This window comes from Schistocerca serialis, chromosome 3 (genome assembly GCF_023864345.2).
Source record: "Schistocerca serialis cubense isolate TAMUIC-IGC-003099 chromosome 3, iqSchSeri2.2, whole genome shotgun sequence".
Classification (NCBI taxonomy): Eukaryota; Metazoa; Arthropoda; class Insecta; order Orthoptera; family Acrididae; genus Schistocerca; species Schistocerca serialis.
This window is the reverse complement of record NC_064640.1, coordinates 148,908,263-148,928,176: the sequence shown is the minus strand read 5'-3', so window position 1 is coordinate 148,928,176 and position 19,914 is coordinate 148,908,263. Positions and strand designations below refer to the sequence as shown.

The window sequence follows — 19,914 nt, the reverse complement described above, 5'->3', positions numbered from 1 at the left end:
TCAGGAATGTATTTAACTAAGTGGAAACACATTGACACTGAGGGGACTTTGCCAAAGAATTTGTGCTTTTTTGGGCAAAAGTTCGCCAACAGCCTATCACCCATTGCACTTGTGCATGTTAAGAGCAAATGTTCATAATGATTAGCAATGTCAGGTTGGAGACAGTATATGAGAGAATAGTATAGAGTGACCAATGACGATTCCTTAACTTGATGGTATCTAAATGCAGCAAAACTCAAACTGATCACATTCTGTAGATGGTCCTTACTTCATTTCCTGTATTACGACATTCTCTCAACAAGATGAGAGCCATATGCTGCACATAAAAACTGCTCACATTGTTTGGACAGCCATTACTTCACTTTCTATATTTGCTTTATACGTAAGTTGTTGGTACTTACACACAAACAGCCTAAAGAAAGTTTTGCTTCACCCTCATGACTTGCACAGTTTGTGTTTCCTTGATCGAAACCTCTTTCACAACACTATTTTGACCACAGGAAATTGTTATGTACAGCCACCTGCCTAATGGAACTAAAAGTAATCCTGCATTATCATTGAAGGTCAGCAGAGTTCACTGTGCCTCCAATCATTAATGAGGCAATGCAGCTTGTGTACACTGTTCAGATTATCAATGTGCCTCAGCCACTTCAAACTCCGGCAATGCAGGAATTGTTGGTTTAGAATAAGAAGGGTTGGTAGCATATGAAGTTGCCCACTGAATCAGTATGAACAGAACAACAACATTCAAACATTCAACACTGTTGTCTTGAGGGGGAAAAAAAAAAAGAAAACTGAAGATATGCCACACACTGGTCATCTACCGCAGGCCTGCTCATCAATTTACTTTTCGAGCTGGCTCACAGTCACGCCTCAGCAGTGAGCAGCTGACCGGCTCACGGTGAGTAATGGTAGGGACAGAGGAGGGGAAGGAGGAAGAATCTGAACAAGACAGCTTAGTACAAGAAATTGTTGTTAACGAGTCAATTCTCTGGCCACTAATACAAGTTCTACGGAGATGTATTGCACCATGGTGACTGATTAATGCCTTTTGTAGAAAATTTATTTCCTAAGACTGTTGCACTGATGAGAAATGACAATGAAATGAACCTTACATTTCTTTTAACTGATAAACTGAATAACAATGGGCAGCCATGTATTAAACAGGGTATTTCTTATGACTGATGCAGCCTTGTGGTGAATGTCGTTTTCAGATGAAGTTTAAATTGACATCAAGTCGTATTTCCCGACTATTTTATTCACAAGTTACACATAGACACAATGGATGTTAATGATTACTACTTACTTCACTTCTCACTTTAACAGCCATGTCTGGCACCACTTTTTGAGCAGTACTAATTCGAAGATAAGCTTTTAGGATGAAGTCTGTCAGTGAGCTTCTGTGACTAAATTTCTCCCTCTTCTATGTGGAAAAAAAAAAAAAAAGAAGTTGTTCACACAAATATGTAGGGCCAGACACTGACAATCATAGCTGCAACTGTGTGAAGTCCTCAGAATTTATGTTGAAGAAAATTTTTATACAAATCTACGAGACATTTTACAATGTAACTTATCACTGCCTGTCACACTGCATGACCATAAGTTATAACTGAAGCTAAGTATCCTGCATTGACATGTTACATATTGATATCGATGTGTTTGACATACCTTTTGTACAGTTTCTGACATGGGAATAATGAAGCTTTTCACCAATTTTAAAAGAGCTGTCCTCCACTTTTAAACTGCACCGTTAAGTGTATACACTTTTGTTGAAGGCTACAGCCAACTTAACATGTGGTCATTCCTCTGATGACAGCTCACGGTTCCCACCTCTCCTGCAATACATACTGACGTCTGACAGCCACATTTCACCATGGGACTTACTCCCTAGGCTGTGGGCGAGTGTGAGTGTGAGTGCTCTCACAGCTGCCTCCTGAACTGGACTGACCTACAGTTCACAACAGCAGCTGATAACCACTACCCACAAATTACGGCATGTACATACCCCTGTTTTAGTTAGTATAAAGTCGTTGCACTTACCTGTTAGTTAAAACAGGTCTTAATAATTTTGTTGGAAATACAAAACAATGTTTGTGATGGCAGATTAATCTGCTGTGTATCCCAATGTTTGTATCAGACTGGAAGGTGATACTTTTATTTGCCACAAGTTAAGTGCACCATGTGGAAAGCTAAAAAACATGAACGGCTAGAAACAACAACACCTAACATTTTCAAAGTATTGTCCACGCAATGTATTCACTAAGCAAATAACATATTTTCCCATGACAATCAGATTCACCTACACAATATCTGCTAGTATTTGAGAGATGTCATCATTCTAAAAACAAATATTCACTTTTTCCATGATTAAAAGAAAAACATCTCACAGTTATGTCACTAACTATCTAAAATCAGCTGCTGCTATGCTACCTTACATCCCACGATTAATAGTGGCAGATTTCTTTTCGACAAGAGCTTCAGGGTATGTGTGACTATCCGTATAAATAGGCATGCGCAAACGCTATGAACTCAGTCTCCGACTCGCCTTGAAGATGGCTGGGAGGTTTCCAGCCGAAATATCGCAAGAAGAATTGTCGCTGTCCCAGGTGCACGCCCGAAATATGATGGAACAAAACCTCTCAGAAGCTTTTAACTTTTTTTACCTAAAATCTCAGTATTTCATTGCAAGTAAATAGACTGCTCACTCTGATCTTGTATGAGTATAATATAGTACATAATTCTATATTTGCAAAATGGTAAAGATATTCAACTGAATCACACCAAATCTGCTTGTCAGGCAATCTCAGCATCCTGGTTACAAGAGTAAGTGGACATGGTAGTCAACAAGTGGCATATCTTTAAGAGAAAAAGAAGAAAACAACATTGTCATGGGCAAGGAACTGTAGCTCAAAATCAATGTTTATGTGAAAAGGACAATCAAGATCTCAATTATATATTAGGAAGTAGTGGATGGCAAGAGACATGCTGGAAAGATACAACAATATTTGAATACACCTTAACGACCTAACATTTTTAAGAATGGTAACATTTTAACAGCTCAAAAAATGTATCACTAGTTCAAGCAGACACAAGGTCTTTCTGAAAGATTTGTGTGTACAGTCTGAAGTAACATAGGCAAATCACAGTAAACTTTAATTATAACAGCAAGATATGCATTTTACTTCCACTGATGTTTGTCAACTTGTGAACAGAAAATACAAGTAAAATATTAAACTATCATGTCATTACAATTTAGAACCTCAACACACACTCAGTCGTAAATTCTGAAAAAATTACATGAACTAGAGATAAGATGATGTACTAACAAAACAATAGTGAAAATCAAAATCAAAGAATTGAAGATCAATGAGGTAACAGAAGTAATATTAGTCCTTGAGAAGGCTAAAAAGTAATAATTGAAAACATAGCATCACTGTCTTGTATTCCCAAAAATCGAGTAGGCCTACAATGTTGAGATTAACACCATTTCACAATTGTGCCATGCAACACAGATACTACATATGTTTCAGAAAGAATCAGAATTAACATTACAATTTTTAGAAATGAAAGACAACGGCTGCTTGACTATTAACAGAAGAAAAGTAGAACAGGAAGCCTCAGTAATGGCATTCAAAAACACGAAGAGAGCTTATGATTTAGTGAGCTTACATATAGCAGAAGCACTTCCATATGCACCAGAGCAGTTACATACAGAGTATGGAACTAAATAAGTGTGGTGCTTGAAGATGTTGTTTAATAGTTCTGCTATCTGTACAGATTATTACAAGAAAGTGAGAGTGGGTTTTTTTTTTTTTTTTTGTGGTTTTCGGGCGCACAACTTCAATGGTCATTAGCGCCCTGACTACTCTAAGAATGCACCGCGAGGCACAAGTTGACAACAACAACTAAAAGGGAAAACACAATAAAAGACAGACTGACAGGCATAGGATTAAAAAACATCATCAAATGTCCTTAGCGAGGTGTGTCAAATTGATAAAACAAAGAACACGAGCAGCTGCTCGTGGGTCATCCGCTAAAATGGCATCGAAAGTATTAGGCAGGTTAAGATCGAGGCGCAGTGTGTTAAGATCAGGACAGGACATTAAAATGTGTCTAACCGTCAGCAAGTGCCCACATGGGCAGAACGGCGCCGGCGCAGCCGTCAGCAGATGGCGATGGCTGAACCGGCAGTGTCCAATTCTTAACCTTGCTAAAACGACCTCCTCCCGCCGAGAAGGGCGTGAGGAGGACGTCCAAGGTGAGAGTGGGTGTAAGACAGCAAAATGTTACACAAGTGCAAATATGGCACACAGATTTAGTTTGCCAGGAATAACTGTTGAAGTGGACACTCAGCTGCACACACAAAACTGTTCTAAAATCAGTACTAAGGCCGTGGTCATTCTGTGGCACATCTACTCCTTGAAAGGTGTTAGCCATGCAAGCTTAGCAGAAGTGTTTCCATTAAGTTTGGAAAACATACATCTACATGAATCAAAAAGCAAGAGACCTGCCTGCATGGGGTGGACATCTGCCTGCGGATCCATGATATCAACTGATGCCTTCTCTTAGTCAAGTTGTGCCACAAATTGTTTTTCTCCCAAATTCTATTCAGTACCACTTCATTAGTTACACAGTCTACCCATTTAATCTTCACCATTCTCCTGCAGCACAATGCTTTATAAACCTCTATTCTCTTCTTGTCTAAACTATTTATCATCCATGTTCCACTTCCATACATGGCTACACTCCTGACAAACACCTTTGGAAAACACTTTGTATCAATTAAATCTGTCTTTGATGTTAACCAATTTCTCTTCTTCACAAACATTTTTCTTGCCATTGCCAATCTACATTTCACATCCTCTGTACTTTGGCCATCATCAGCTTTCTGCCGTCCAAATAGCAAAACTCGCCTTCTACTTATAGTGTCTCGTTTCCTAATCTAATTCCCTCACCATCACCTGATTTAATTCGACTGTATTCCATTATCACCGTTTTGCTTTTGTTGATGTTGATCGTATGTCCTAAAAGACACTGTCCATTATATGCAGCGGCTCTTCCAAGTCCTTTGCTGTTTCACATAGTAAGACTTAGTTACAACATTAATTAAAGCATAAGTACCCAGGTTTATTGAATTACTTTTCAATGTGTTGCGGAAGCTGAATGGGGGGTAAAATGAGGGGTGGGTGAAAATGAGTCTCCAGTAATTTTTGAGTGTGCATAAACGAATTTTAATTTTGGAAGTTTGTAATTAAGATCTTCCTTTCAAGATGTCACTCAAAGCAAAACACCAGCACATTTACAGTACATAACTCCACATAGCCCACATTCTAATGGATGTCAAAAGAAACCGAAGATGCAAATTTTATTTATAGGCAACAGAACAGAATGGATTAAATTTATAAAAATTATTATAATATTGCAGGGCTAATATTAACTGTAACATAAGGCAAACATTTTATGGGTCCTGCATACATGCTATTCAATGGAGTGCAAGTTGTCTAACAGAATGATCTTTAATTTGCTTATAATTTACTATACTACTCACATGAAGGAACTTAAACTAACTAATAGACCTGAAATAAAATCTTGCAACAGCACAATCCTTCAATAAAATTTATTTTCATTCGCTGATTATAGAGAAGGTGGATATCTGCGTTTCATAACTTTTCGTTGATATGCAAGGTGGTGTAGAGCAATGACGATGGAATGGTCTCCAAACTAGCAATGTGAACAAAATAGAGTTGTACTGAGACAGCCTATTCAAGCCTCGCATTAAATTTAATTTCTCCCAGCTTGGTGGGGCCAGAGAGTGTTGTTTCTAACTGGTATTGAGATCATTCAGATTTGACACTCTTTCTCACAAAAGATATGCAAACTACTCAGGAAAAACAAAATTTCTTAGCACATATTTACAAATGAATTGATAAGTAGTTATACCATTCAGAAATAATAAATGCAGTTGTGCCTAAGGACATGGAATCAGTCAAAAATTCACATTTTTGTTTACCAGTTAATACAAAACTTATGGCAAGCATGTAAAAGTTAATAATGCTTGCTTTGACACAGTGTATAAATTTGTTGAAGATATGCAGGCACATATTACACAGAATTTACAGTATGGTATGTGATTTTATTGATAATATATTAACTCAAGTATTTCTGTGAAGAAATTCTTCAATGAACTAATAATTAGCCAGTAATAAATCATCTACAGTCCACTTACACTGTATTTTATTAGGTGCTGAACTACTTATAATCAGTTAGTGAATGAAAATGTGTGTTCCTGAGAAATGAGTCTTCTTTCTGGTGCAAAGTGAGTGTTTTCAAGTATTGATGTCCAAGTGCTGTTTCTTATGTAAGCATTGGAGATAGATTTACTGGTTCCGACAAATTTCATTGAAGTATAAATATCATGACAACAATAATTGGTACATCCAGTTCGTCAAACAGTTTAAATCACAAGTAATTCACTTCACATGCTGTTGGGCTTCGAATACTTTAGCTTGGTTTGATGTGATACACCAAACTATAATACTGTGTGACCCAATGGAATGAAAGTAAGTAAAGTAACTTACATCTGGCAAAATTTGCATCCTTAATGATTTGGTTACGTGTTTCCACTGCTCTGCAGTGTGGGCCTTTCAACAGAATTTATTATGAAGCTGTAATGCAAAGAATTTAATGCTGTCAACCTTGTCTATCTGCATGTCCTCACACTTTACATATATATGCTACTGACGAATGTTGAAAATTAGGTGAACTGATAAAGTAAGGAATGAGGAGGTTCTGTGCAGAATCGGAGAGGAAAGGAACATATGGAAAAACACTGATAATGAGAAGAGACAGGATGATAGGATACCTGTTAGGACATGAGGGAATGACTTCCATGGTACTAGAAGGAGCTGTAGAATGCAAAAAATTGTAGAGGAAGACAGAGATTGGAATACATCCAGGAAATAATAGAGGACATAGCAGGTTGAGAACTATGTACAGCGACCCTTTATCTTTCTAAGCTTAACAGCAATGAATTAGCTAGAAACTTTTTATTAATCCCCATGAAAATTTTATTAGCAACTCTTCCTGGAACTATATTCGACTTGATACTTATCATAATGTACATATCATATGAAAACAAAACAAACTTAGAACATGGAAATTTTAAATGATTTACAGTCACTAATATAGAGAAACAAAATCTACTGACCCTAAGATCGTATGTAAGTAGTTCCCAGATGCATGAGGATGAATATTGTTGCGCGACACTCTTTCCTGTTAACGCAGTTTCCTTTCTGTTGACTAATTGTTTAGCAGAATCTTCAGTAACGCCATAATACTCCAATACATTTAAATGAATGTTGTGCAGCCAAACATCTCTGACAGATCACAGGCTATACTGACCGTATGTAATTTATTGTATTAGGGATCAGGTCCATTCTGACTGACGGTGTAAATAGAGTCATTTTTTACTTTTTTATTCTTGAGTCATCAGTCTTCTGACTGGTTTGATGCAGCCCACCACGAACTCGCCTCCTGTGCCAGCCTCATCACCTCAGAGTAGCACTTGCAACCTACGTCCTCAATTATTTGCTCAATGTATTCCAAACTCTGTCTTCCTCTATAGCTTTTGTCTTCTACAGCTCCCTCTAGTGCCATGGAAGTCATTCCGTGATGACTTAACAGATGTCCTATCATCCTGCCCCTTACTCTTGTCACTGTTTTCCACATTTTTTTTTTCCCCCTCCAATTCTGCGCAGAACCTCCTCATTCCTCACCTTATCAATCCACCTAATTTTCAACATTGATCTGCAGCAGCACATCTCAAATGCTTCAATTCTCTTCTGTTCTCCTTTTTCCACAGTCCGCGTTTCACTACCATACAATGCTGTCTCCAAATGTATGTTCTCAGACATTTCTTCCTCAAATTAAGGCAGCCCTTGTTTGATACCAGTGGACATCTGTTGGCCAGGAATGCCCTTTTTGCCAGTGCTAGTCTGCTTTTGATGTCCTTTCTCCATCCATCATTGGTTATATTGCTGCCTAGGTAGCAGAATTCTTTAACTTCATCTACTACATGATCATCAATCCTTATGTTAAGTTTCTCACTGTTCTCATTTCTGCTACTTCTCATTACTTTTGTGTTTCTTTGATTTACTCTCAAGCTATATTCTGTACTCATTAGACTGTTCATTCCATTCAGGAGATCATGTAATTCTTCATAACTTACACTCAGGATAGTACTGTCACCAGTGAATTTTATCATTGATCTCCTTTTGCCTTTAATTTTAATTCCACTCCGGAACCTTTCTTTTATTTCCATCATTGCTTCTTCGATGTATAAATTGAACAGTAGGGGGCAGAAGACTATATTCCTGTCCTACATCCTTTTTAACCCAAGCGCTTTGTTCCTGGTTGTCCATTATTATTATTATTACCTCTTGGCTCTTGTACATATTGTATGTTGCCCATCTCTCCCTATAATTTATCCCTATTTTTCTCAGAATTTCAAACATCTTGCACCATTTTGCATTGTTGAGTGCTTTTTCCAGGTCAACAAATCCTGTGAAAGTGTCTTGATTTTTCTTTAGTCTTGCTTCCATTGTTGTTGTTGTTGTGGTCTTCAGTCCTGAGACTGGTTTGATGCAGCTCTCCATGCTACTCTATCCTGTGCAAGCTTTTTCATCTCCCAGTACCTATTGCAACCTACATCCTTCTGAATCTGCTTAGTGTATTCATCTCTTGGTCTCCCTCTACGATTTTTACCCTCCACGCTGCCCTCCAATACTAAATTGGTGATCCCTTGATGCCTCAGAACATGTCCTACCAACCGATCCCTTCTTCTGGTCAAGTTGTGCCACAAACTTCTCTTCTCCCCAATCCTATTCAATACTTCCTCATTAGTTATGTGATCTACCCATCTAATCTTCAGCATTCTTCTGTAGCACCACATTTCGAAAGCTTCTATTCTCTTCTTGTCCAAACTACTTATCGTCCATGTTTCACTTCCATACATGGCTACACTCCATACAAATACTTTCAGAAATGACTTCCTGACACTTAAATCAATACTGGATGTTAACAAATTTCTCTTCTTCAGAAACGCTTTCCTTGCCATTGCCAGCCTACATTTTACATCCTCTCTACTTCGACCATCATCATTATCAACCACAATGTCAAAATTGCCTCTCTGGTGCCTTTACCCTTCCTACAGCCAAACTGATCATCATCTAACACTTTCTCAATATTCTTTTTCATTCTTCAGTATATTATTCTTGTAAGCAACTTGGATGCATGAGATGTTAAACTGACTGCATGATAATCCTCACACTTGCCTCCTCTCACAGTCTTCAGAATTGTGTGGGTGATATTTTACCGAAAGTCAGACGGTATGTCGCCAGACATACATGCTACACGCCAACATGAATAGTCATTTTGTTTCCACTTCCCCCAATGATTTTAGAAATTCCGATGGAATGTTATCTATCCCTTCTCAATACAAGACTCATTTACAAAGTCAAAATGTGATTCTGGCAATATGTTATTTGTAGACAGATGGTTGAATTTTACCTTTTTAAAAAGGTTCGGGAAACCTGGCTTAAGGGAAATGAACGGAAGTTTGACAGTCTTTCTTTAACCCCTCTCTAAAGCACAGGCTTAACTACAGTTTTCTATCATAACCAGAATTTTCAGATTCTATGGTAAAACTTTTTCTTATGTTGTGTGAATAATTTATTTGTTATAATTGCTCTTGTGTATTCTAGTGCAGCATTTATTGTGCCCAAAAACCCCATAGACCTGAAATAAAGTGTCTGCTAGAGATCTTTGCCACACTACACACATGTATTAACAGTAAATCACTTACTCTTCAAGTCATCTGCTCCTTCTCCTTTAATTGCTCCAGTTTCCTACAGCATGTTTAATAACACAAGTACTTTCTTCCATGTTCTGAAGTATGGTTTGCAGTAGATTACAGTAACAGCAGAGCTGTTATCAGCATACACATATAGTTCCCATTTTTTCCACACAACATACTTTTATTTCTCATGTTATCCATAATTTTTGTTGGCTAGGTTTAAACAAAGTTATTTTTGGGAAAATCAGTTTTCATGCAATGTTATTAATAAACACGTTGTGATTTTCATTCATGTCATGAGCACTGTCAACATCCTAAGATAGTCTAGTTTCAGACTGTTATCTGCCCTTTTCAACTCAAATGTAGTAAATTTTGCACCCCTATCAGTCAAGGAGGAAAAGCTGAAAGGGGGAAGGAATATACAGAGGGACTCTACAAGGAAAATGAACTTGAATATAATTTTAGAGAAAGTGAAGAGCAACTAGATGAAGATAAAATGAAAGATACGATAAGTGTTTGAAAGAACATTAAAAGGCATAAGTCCAATCATGGTACCTGGAGTGGACAACATTCCTCAGAATTACTCAGATCTTTGGGAGAGCCAGTCATAGTAAAATGGTTTCACCTGGTATGCACTAGTAGGCATCATATATGAGACTAAGACTTCAAGAAGAATGTAACAATCTGAATACAAAAGAATTTAGGTGAGGACAGGTATGAATATTATCGAACTATCAATTTAATAAGACATGGTTGGAAAATATTGACACCAATTATTTATAGAATAATAGAAAGAGGGACGGAAGTTATGCCAAGGAAGATCAGTTTGGGACCTCCAGAAATGTAGGTAAGCACAAGGCAATACTGTCCCTATGGCTTATCTTAGAAGTTCAACTGATGAAAGGCGAACCTCAATTTCTAACATTTGTAGATTTAGAAAAGCTTTTGACAACATTGATTATATTCTTTGAAACTCTAACTGTAGAAGAGAGAAAATAGAGCAAAAGGTTATCCACAACTGGCACAGAAACCAGACTGCAGGTATGAGTTGATGAATCTGAAAAGCAATCAGTACTTCAGAAGGGTACACGGAATCATTGTGACCTACCTACGATGTTATTCACTCTGTGCACTGACCATGCAGTAAAGGAAAATGAGGAGGAATTTGGAAGGTGAAATAAAGTTCTCATTTTTGCCAATGGCACTGTATGTCTGTCACAGATGGCAAGGATCTTGCAAGGAAGTTGCATGAAGTCTAACATAATTTTAAATGTTAGGAAGTCTTTTCTGAAAGAACTTGGAGGGAGGGGGGGGGGGGGGGGAGAAAAGGATAGAGAGAGAGAGGTTGCATGGGACGTTCCACTTCAGAAATCATTAGGGGATTCAATATTCCAGAATCAACAGTGTCCAGAGTGTGTCGAGAATACCACATTTCACACATTATCTCTCACCACGGACAATGCAGGGCCCAATGGCTTTCACGTAATGACTGAAAGCAGCAGTATTAGTGCAGAATTTTCAGTGCTAACAGACAAGTAACACTGTATGAAATAATCACAAAAATCAATGTGGAATGTATGACAAACCTACCCTTACGACAATGTAGCGAAATTTGGCATTAATGGGCTATGGCAGCAGACAACTGATATGAGTTCTTTTGATAACACCACAAAATCACTGCAGCCCCTCTCCCGGGCTCATGACTTTTTCAGTTGGACCCTAAATGACTGGAAAACTGCGACCTGATCAGATGAGTCCAGATTTCAGTTGGTAAGAGCCGATGGTAGGGTTCGAATGTGGCGCAGACCCCACAAAGCCACGGACCCAAGTTGACAACAAGGCACTCTGCACGCTGGTTGTGTCTCCATAATGGTATGGGCTGTGTTTACAAGGAATGGAATGGGTCCTCTGGTACAATTGAATCTATCATTGACTGGGAATGGTTATGTTCACCTATTTGAAGCCCATCTGCAGCCATTTTTGGACTTCACATTCTCAAACAATGATGAAATTTTTATGGATGACAATGTGTCACATCACATTTGTTCGCAAGAGGTTTGAAGAACATTCTGGACCATTCATGTGAATACTCTGGCCACGTAGATTGCCCAACATGAATACCATCGAACATTAATGGGACATAATCAAGAGGTCAGTTCATACACAAAATCCTGCACTGGCAATGCTTTCACAATCATAGGCATCTATAGAGGCAGTATGGCTCAATATTTCTGCAGAGGACTCCCAACGACTTCTTGTGTCCGTTCCACATCAAATTGCTGCACTACGCCAGGCAAAAGGAGGTCCAACACGATATTAGGCAGTATCCCAAGACTTTTCTCACCTCAGCGTATATGGCAACTTGTGATGAATGTGGTAACACCTTTAAACTCCATCTAAGGACAAATGGTTGATTAATTTTGCTCCAAAGTTCTTATGTATTCTGATGCAATAAGCAAAGCTGGACTTATACAATGCCTGTGTGGCAAAAAATATTTCTGATGAGTGCTGATAAAATGAAAGAACTATTTGCACGAATTCAGTATGTTGGAATCACATTGTTTAGTTACTTTCTTGAACTCTTTTAAAATTTATTTGTTTCTGTCTCCATATCCTAATGAGACGTGGTGCTCTGAACCCTGAAACCACAGGATTGTACTGCTCATGACAATGGCTTATCCTTTAAACTGTTTGCTTTTATTTTCAGGCTGTCATGAAGGCTATGTCTAACTTAACTGTACTACTGATAGAATCAGCAGATACCACACTAGTTAGTGGCCATGCAGCCATTCCAATTAGCTACTGTTGCAACAGCCATTGCTCATTTACTGACAGGTATACGACAGATTTATCCTAATGTCCCTTATGAGATTTAATTTAATGATGATGATGATTATGGGTCTGTGGGGCGCTCCACTGCGCCGTTATCAGCACCCATTCCCAACCTTTGCTCAGTCCAATCTCGCCCCTGTCATGAATAATGATGGAATAATGAGAACAACACAAACACCCAGTCATCTCGAGGCAGGTGAAAATCCCTGACCCCGCCAGTATTTGAACCCAGGACCCCGTGCTCGGGAAGCGAGAACGCGACCGCGAGCTATGGACAGATTTAATTTAATGTGAATATTGTGGAAATAGCATTCTATCAATGACTGTCATCACAAAAGATCTCTTATTCTTGTCAAAGGGCAACATAATTCAACTAGAGATGTTCCCGAATTCCATACTTAAAAAGTATAGGCTTTACGAGAACTGAAGTAAAATATAGTTTGATTCAACTGATAAGTTAAAATACAGGTACCACTGAAATCTTTCAGATGCACACAATAGCATATGGTCTTTCAGTTTCTCACAGCAGCATTGATGTGCAAAATTATCTGTGCTTGAACTGCATTATGTTCAAGTTGAAATGGAGCTTTCATAGTTATTCACCTTCTATTTCATCAGCTCCTGACCTTATGAAGACTATATCTCTGAAACATTGAGTCTTAATTCAGACATAACAGACTCGAAAGCTGAGAGTTTTGTACATGCTTTATTGTACTCTTGTTGTAAATATGATGATAGGGCTAGTGCTACTTCCACCATAAAACCATGTCTCATCATAATACAACAAAGTGCATACATACAACTACTCAAATCAACTGAAGCAGTGGTTCAGATAACTCATTTTACATGCTCCAAAACGGCACTGGGGAATTTTGATAGCCAAAGAAACTGCTCACTGGATTACCAAGATTTTGGAACCTCTAGCATATGCTTCATCAACAATGAACACTGATGTACTTCATAAAAGTTAAAATGCATAAAAACAAGACACTGCACATGGACGTAGCACAGATGACACATCGAAAACGATCTGCTTTTCCAATAACCAACCCAACAAAGGCATTCTCTGGTAACAGAAATTCCAACAAACTTAATTTCTACATGAGTGGTTGTGTTGAGTCCATGCTCACAGGTATACATTATTACAACCTGATGTTTCATCTGGTACTATTAAGTGCTCTTGGAAAATCTGGACATAAGGTAAGGCATTCTGACTTGTTCGCAGTCAAAGTGTGGTGCTTTGGATGATTCCTCACCTACCTCCAGATGCCTCCTGCAAAAGGAGACTGAAGTCAGGTAGTAATAATTTATACATGCAACCAAAATTTGATACTAACACAGAAATATTTAATGTTTTGATGACATCTCTGTTTAAAATTAAAACATAATGACTCATTTTAATGGCACATGAGAGGAGACAAACCAAACGATAGAGAGAAAGTTTCATTAACAGTTTAGCTTTGAGAACTAAACAGGCACCATAATGGCATAAAGTGAATCAAATTTCCTTCTCAAAAACGAAACTTTAATAATAAGTAAATAATACCTGTGAGTGTAGTTTTCATTAGGCTAGTTAAAAAATATTTAACATATGGAGGCCTGACATATAACATTCATTTTATTCTGTTTATGTCATCAGTTCATGAAATCATTCCTTACATTTTCTATGGAGGTAGAATAGTTCTTTAAGACATCCTCAACTGCCATTTTATGAGACACAGAAATAGTCACTCTTAAGAGAACACATACTTTGTCAGCAAATGGAAAACTTGCACTTTATGTAGGACCTACCATGAAAATCATATTAATGTAAAAATACATAAATCTGGCAACAATAAGGTATTTCGGCATTGATCATGAAAGTGCACCACACACACTGTAATGAATTTGTTAAGTCAATGGGAGTGTACATAGTGAAGAGATTGGAGACGACTGCAGTAAGGGGAAGAGACAGGAACAGGCTATAGAGATGTCGAGGAAAGAAGTGAGAGGGCACAGGGCAGTAAGGGAGACAGTGTTACAGAGCATTTAGATATTTATCTACTATTCATTGTTTACTGTTACAGTTTCATACATGCTTGAGTCAATGAAAGTTAGCAAAATTGATGTGCTGCTTTGGACAACAAAGCCTGCACCCTACAACCTGTATACAGATACAAAAATAACTAATCACCCACAATACTTTCAGTAAGTAAAAATGGAAAAGTCATCTCCTTTGTAAGTTTGCTCCACAATAAAGCCTATTTCTTGGCTGTAGTTTTACAGGCTAAGTGTTTGACTAAATATCCAAATCAGATTTCCAGTTAGTCACACCTTCTTCAGTTAAAAGTTAAGTGGTGGACCCACTTGCATTTCTCAACATGGCACATACAAAAACATTAGGCTTCACTATGGGTCAGTCTGGCACCACAACCAGATTTTCTGCTTTCACATTTGTTGGCTTCACCAACTCACTACCAAACTGTCACCTTCCAACCAAACGCAGACCTTGGCCTGCACTACAGCTCAGTCTGTCACCACAAGCAAGATTTCAGAGGGGGAGGGGGGTGTTCAATACATAACTTCAACCCTTTCTTCTGTCAGTCACCAATTAACTTCCAAAAAGTTCTTTGCATATGTGAAAAAAATGTGAGGTTACACCACAGCTTTTAATTCGTGCAAGTTCTCATGTAACTGAATATACAAATTCACTCATTGTAAGAAGGCACACCACATCCAAAATACAAATGATTAGTAAATCTCTGGGCACCATGAATGTTTCTTTTGTTTTATGACCACTTTAACTTACACAGCTAACAATAACATCCCACATACATCCTTACAACTCTCGTCAACTACATGTCAACGTTACCTTTTAAGGATGCAGACACAGTTAACTGGTGGAGCATTGACTATATGAAATACATGCTCACGTTCAAGACCAAGTACAGCATACCATTCCAACTTACAAGGCTTCTGATAGTCTGGGTTTGACCCAAAGAATGTATTTTGATCCCACAACCAGTTACGATAAACGAATACATGGTTACCTATATAACCAGTCATAATGAAGTTTGATAATTACATGCCTATCAGCTGAGCAAAGCCTGGTACAAAGTGTGGTAATTCAACATTTTTTTGAACTGCCATTTCTCAAACAAATCGAAAGTTTGTCAGTGCTTCGTAACTACAATGTCTCTGTCTTACACAAGAACGACAGTAAAATCAATTAATGAACACTATAGAATTTCTAACGAATGGAGTGACCACAAAATAACGAGTGTGTTTTGTACTTTTACATGATTTATTGGATTGGTCTAAAACACTTTCAATTACGCAGCAGCAACACGTGGACCACAAGCAACGTCGCCTAATCCTGTATCGTGCACAAACTGAAACCACACGCCCATTTTGGCACAGATGGGAATATAAGCAATTTGGATACTGTAAACACATGGTGAAGAACTTAAACCTTACATGTTCGAAAAATTCAACGATATTCTAGGTGAGTAAGGTTTCTGGAAGAATGAGTAACTACATAAGCAGTATTACGGTATATCCAATATTCTGGACCATGACTTACTGTATCTGCTTTAAACTGTATCCAAACCAAGTGTTAGTTGTCAACAAAGACGAACAAAATTACAAATACTACACGACACAAGATGACGTAAAAACAGGTTATCAAACCATCACAATCAACGTTCAATAACACGTACCATCATGGTCGTATAAAGTAACAAACGAGATTCCCGCCGCAACGCACCATAATATAATATTCGCTAAGTCTTTATAAGATATAGTTTCATTTCCTAAAAGCAACACTATGTGTTGAGGTGTCTTATTAAAATGTTCAGCACATTTTGAAACATACAGCATTTCATTTTCTAATGTTGTAGCGTATAGATGTCTTTCCACAAATTTATTCACGTGCGTCCAAATGTTTCCCACTGCCATAAAAATGGAATATACCACATGGCAACACACCCAAAGTCCACGACGGAAAAACATAGTGATTACACCTTCGTGTTAACAACATAATACAAGCCGACCGCTTATCACGTCACTTTCCCACACTCGTGTCTCAGCCGGGTCAAAGATCACAATAATCAGTGACCAGAGCCGCTTTATATCAAAGAGCATTGTTGAGGTCGATTTCACAATGGACGTCACCTAACGAAACAGAGCGCCAATACATGAAAGAAATTATTTCTAACGGTGGCATTCCATTCAGTCAAACCGACAACGGAACAGAATGGGAGAGAGTCAGAAGACAACGTCAAGGATGCCCGGGAACATAGTTTTGACGTTGCCACTGGTGGCGGAACAGTGACATCGTCTGCTACAAATGGAATTTAACCCATTAACACCCACCCCGTCTATATGGAGCTCCCAAAACCGAATTTCGTAGACCGATTTCCCGATAACGCTTCTGGGTGGTCACGTTAATACTTCAAAATAGACCTTGGAACTCCGCTTCTGTTTGCTGGTTTTCCAATCCCACATTCGATTTTCGTTACCATGTAAACGCAACCGGTTTTGAAACGTGCTTGGGCTGTCAGGTTGCTTCTTGTTTCTAAAAATTTTCAGCTAATATGGACGGGGTGGGTTTCTGTACAGCGAAGGATAAGTAGAAACATTAGACTGAAGCTGTTTACGCTTCGTCTAATTGAAAAGAAATAGCGATTGCGCTGACAAAATCATAAATTGTAACAGCCGTTTTTCAGGCGCCATATTTAACTGGGCTAGCAGATCTTAAGCCGGGTTCACACACGCAACGAAAGTATCGCCACAAGTAAGTCATTCTGAAGTGGCGCTGTGAGCAATTTGCAAAATGGCGTCACCTGTCTCAGCTGATTAAACGGCTGTACATATTACTAAATAAGATGTTTTGGAAACATAAAAATTGAAAATATTACTTACCAAAGTGTTTCTCGTCTCTCTTGTCTCGACTACACGTTTTAAGAACCGGTCTGCAGCTTCAAACCAAGCAAGGTTGGGTTTATAAATACCGTCTGTAGACGCACCCTCTTAAGTGATTTCAGTACTTTTTTATGTTCACTCATGTAAGCATTTCGAATGCTTCGAATTTTTAATTTTGTTGTAGCTACATGAATTCCAGGTACATATTCACGCATACTGTTTACTATTTCAATTAATGCAGCACCTTTCAAATTTCTGTCTTTCTATGATTCGCTTTTGTGGTTCCAAAGGCATTCTCGTTCTTGATACACCTCCAAGAATCTCATAATTGTCGCTGTTGACCACTTTTTCGACATATTAATAACAAACGCACGAACAAAAGCACTATTTGTGAACGAATAGGCACTAGAAAGGTTTGAATCAAGCCGCGAGATAGTAATCGAATGACGTTATTCGATTGTGGAGAAGGCAAAATGGCGCAACAAAGTAGAACCAAGTTCAACTTTTTGTGGCGTGACAAAAGTTGCGCTTCTTAAATGGCGCCACCGAAAACTAGGAATTCACACATGCAACTACAAAGCAACTGCAGTTCGCCATTAGCAGTGGCGATACTTTTGTTGCCTGTGTGAACCCGGCTTTAGCATGTAAACACCAGCAAAAACAGGAGCAGCACGCAAATGGACCATCCAAAAAACAGTAGCAACAGAGGAACCTACTACTGAACCAACAGCACGAAGAATCCTGTCAGCACCACCACCACATCCACTACCATTACCACCACCACCACCTCCGGCCACAGAAGCACCAGCAGCAACAGCAGCAGCAGCAACTGAACCAACAACAACAGTAGCAGCAGCAACAAAACCATCAACAACAGTTGCAGCAACACAACACTGCCTAAGGAGGAGTCAAAGACAAGGTACATCTGCATCATTAAATAAGGATTTTTTATGGCTTCAGACAAAGAAATGGAAAAGATTGTGACAAATCAGCAAGAAAATTTGCAGATAAGTCACAACTACTATGGAAAAAGCAGCACATTACCAGGTAATGACAAAAGGAAAAATACTTGCAAAACAGTCAGGATAATGTGTCAGAATATTCAATGCTTCAGAAACAAAGTACTAGATGTAGAAGTAGCTTTAAATAATCTTGGTGATGTCTCTTGTATTTGTTCATCTGAGCACTGGTGCAAGGCTAGTGAATTAAGCCTCATAAATATAAGCAAGTTTAATTTAGCAACACATTATTGCTGAAGTGTTTTTAAAAATGGTGGGGTATGCATTTACTCTAGAGTAGGACTGCAGTTTAAAGTGAAAACAGAATTAGACCATCTAAATATAGAAAAACATTTTGAATCATGTGCCATAGAGTTAAAAACTGAGGACAAGAGTGAAAACCTAGTTGTCATTACAGTATATATATCTCCACTGGGTGACAAAAACATATTCTATAAAAAAATAGAAGCAGCATTAAACACTTTTTATAGTAATGAAGTGAAATTATTTTTATGTGGAGATTTTAATATTAACCTGTTAATTGAAAGTGATGAAAAAAGACAGGTTTTGAGTATACTCAGCAGCTTCCACATGAAACCACTCTTTACATATGCCACCAGAATAACAGAACTGTCATCTTCTCTTTTAGACAATATCTTCTCAAATATGGAGAATGGTATCACTGAGCCACTAAACGTAAACTTAGGTCTTTCGGATCACAATACACTATTAACATACATAAATTACTCTATCCCCAAGGCAGTAAAATATAAGTGGGGATACAAAAGGCACTTCTATACAGAAAAAGTAAATACTTTCATCCAGTTGATAGCTAATGAAACCTGGGAAGATGTCTTTGCACAAACTACAACCGAGGAATCTTTCAATGCTTTTTCTAGTACATTCATGTCCCTATTTGAGATGTGTTTCCCAAAAAAGCTCACAAAGATCAATGTCATGCCTAGGAACACAAGCCAGTGGATAACACCTGCTATTAGAGTATCTAGTCAAACACTAAAACATATCAGTCAACTCAAAAAAGATAACAAAGATGAACACTTCACAGATTATGTTAAGACATACAAGAAAATTTACAGGAAGGTGATCAAAAAAGCCAAGACAATGCACAATGACAGTGTAATTGCTGGGTCAGCAAACAAATCAAAAGCTATATGGAATGTAGTAAAAAAAGAAATAGGCCCAAGCAAAAATGTTAGAAATCCAGATGACTTTGTTGTAAAAGATGATCAAGGTGTGCTAGTCAGAAATCGTACCTTAGCAAATTACGTTAATGACTACTTCATAAATAGTCCAATCAATCTGCATAAA

At 38.1% G+C, this 19,914-nt stretch overlaps 1 protein-coding gene across 2 annotated transcripts in view; it reads right to left on the bottom strand.

Moving 5' to 3' along the window:
• Positions 1–16,757, bottom strand: part of LOC126469859 (dehydrodolichyl diphosphate synthase complex subunit nus1) — a 33,285-nt gene extending 16,528 nt beyond the window's left edge. Inside the window, exon 1 of one of the 2 annotated variants that reach the window (XM_050097167.1) lies at positions 16,384–16,757. In XM_050097167.1, coding sequence (XP_049953124.1) covers positions 16,384–16,675 — 292 coding nt within the window. In that variant the 5' untranslated portion in view covers positions 16,676–16,757. The remainder of the gene's footprint in view (positions 1–16,383) is intronic. The other variant, XM_050097168.1, reaches the window with a different exon arrangement.
• Positions 16,758–19,914: the final 3,157 nt, after the last annotated feature.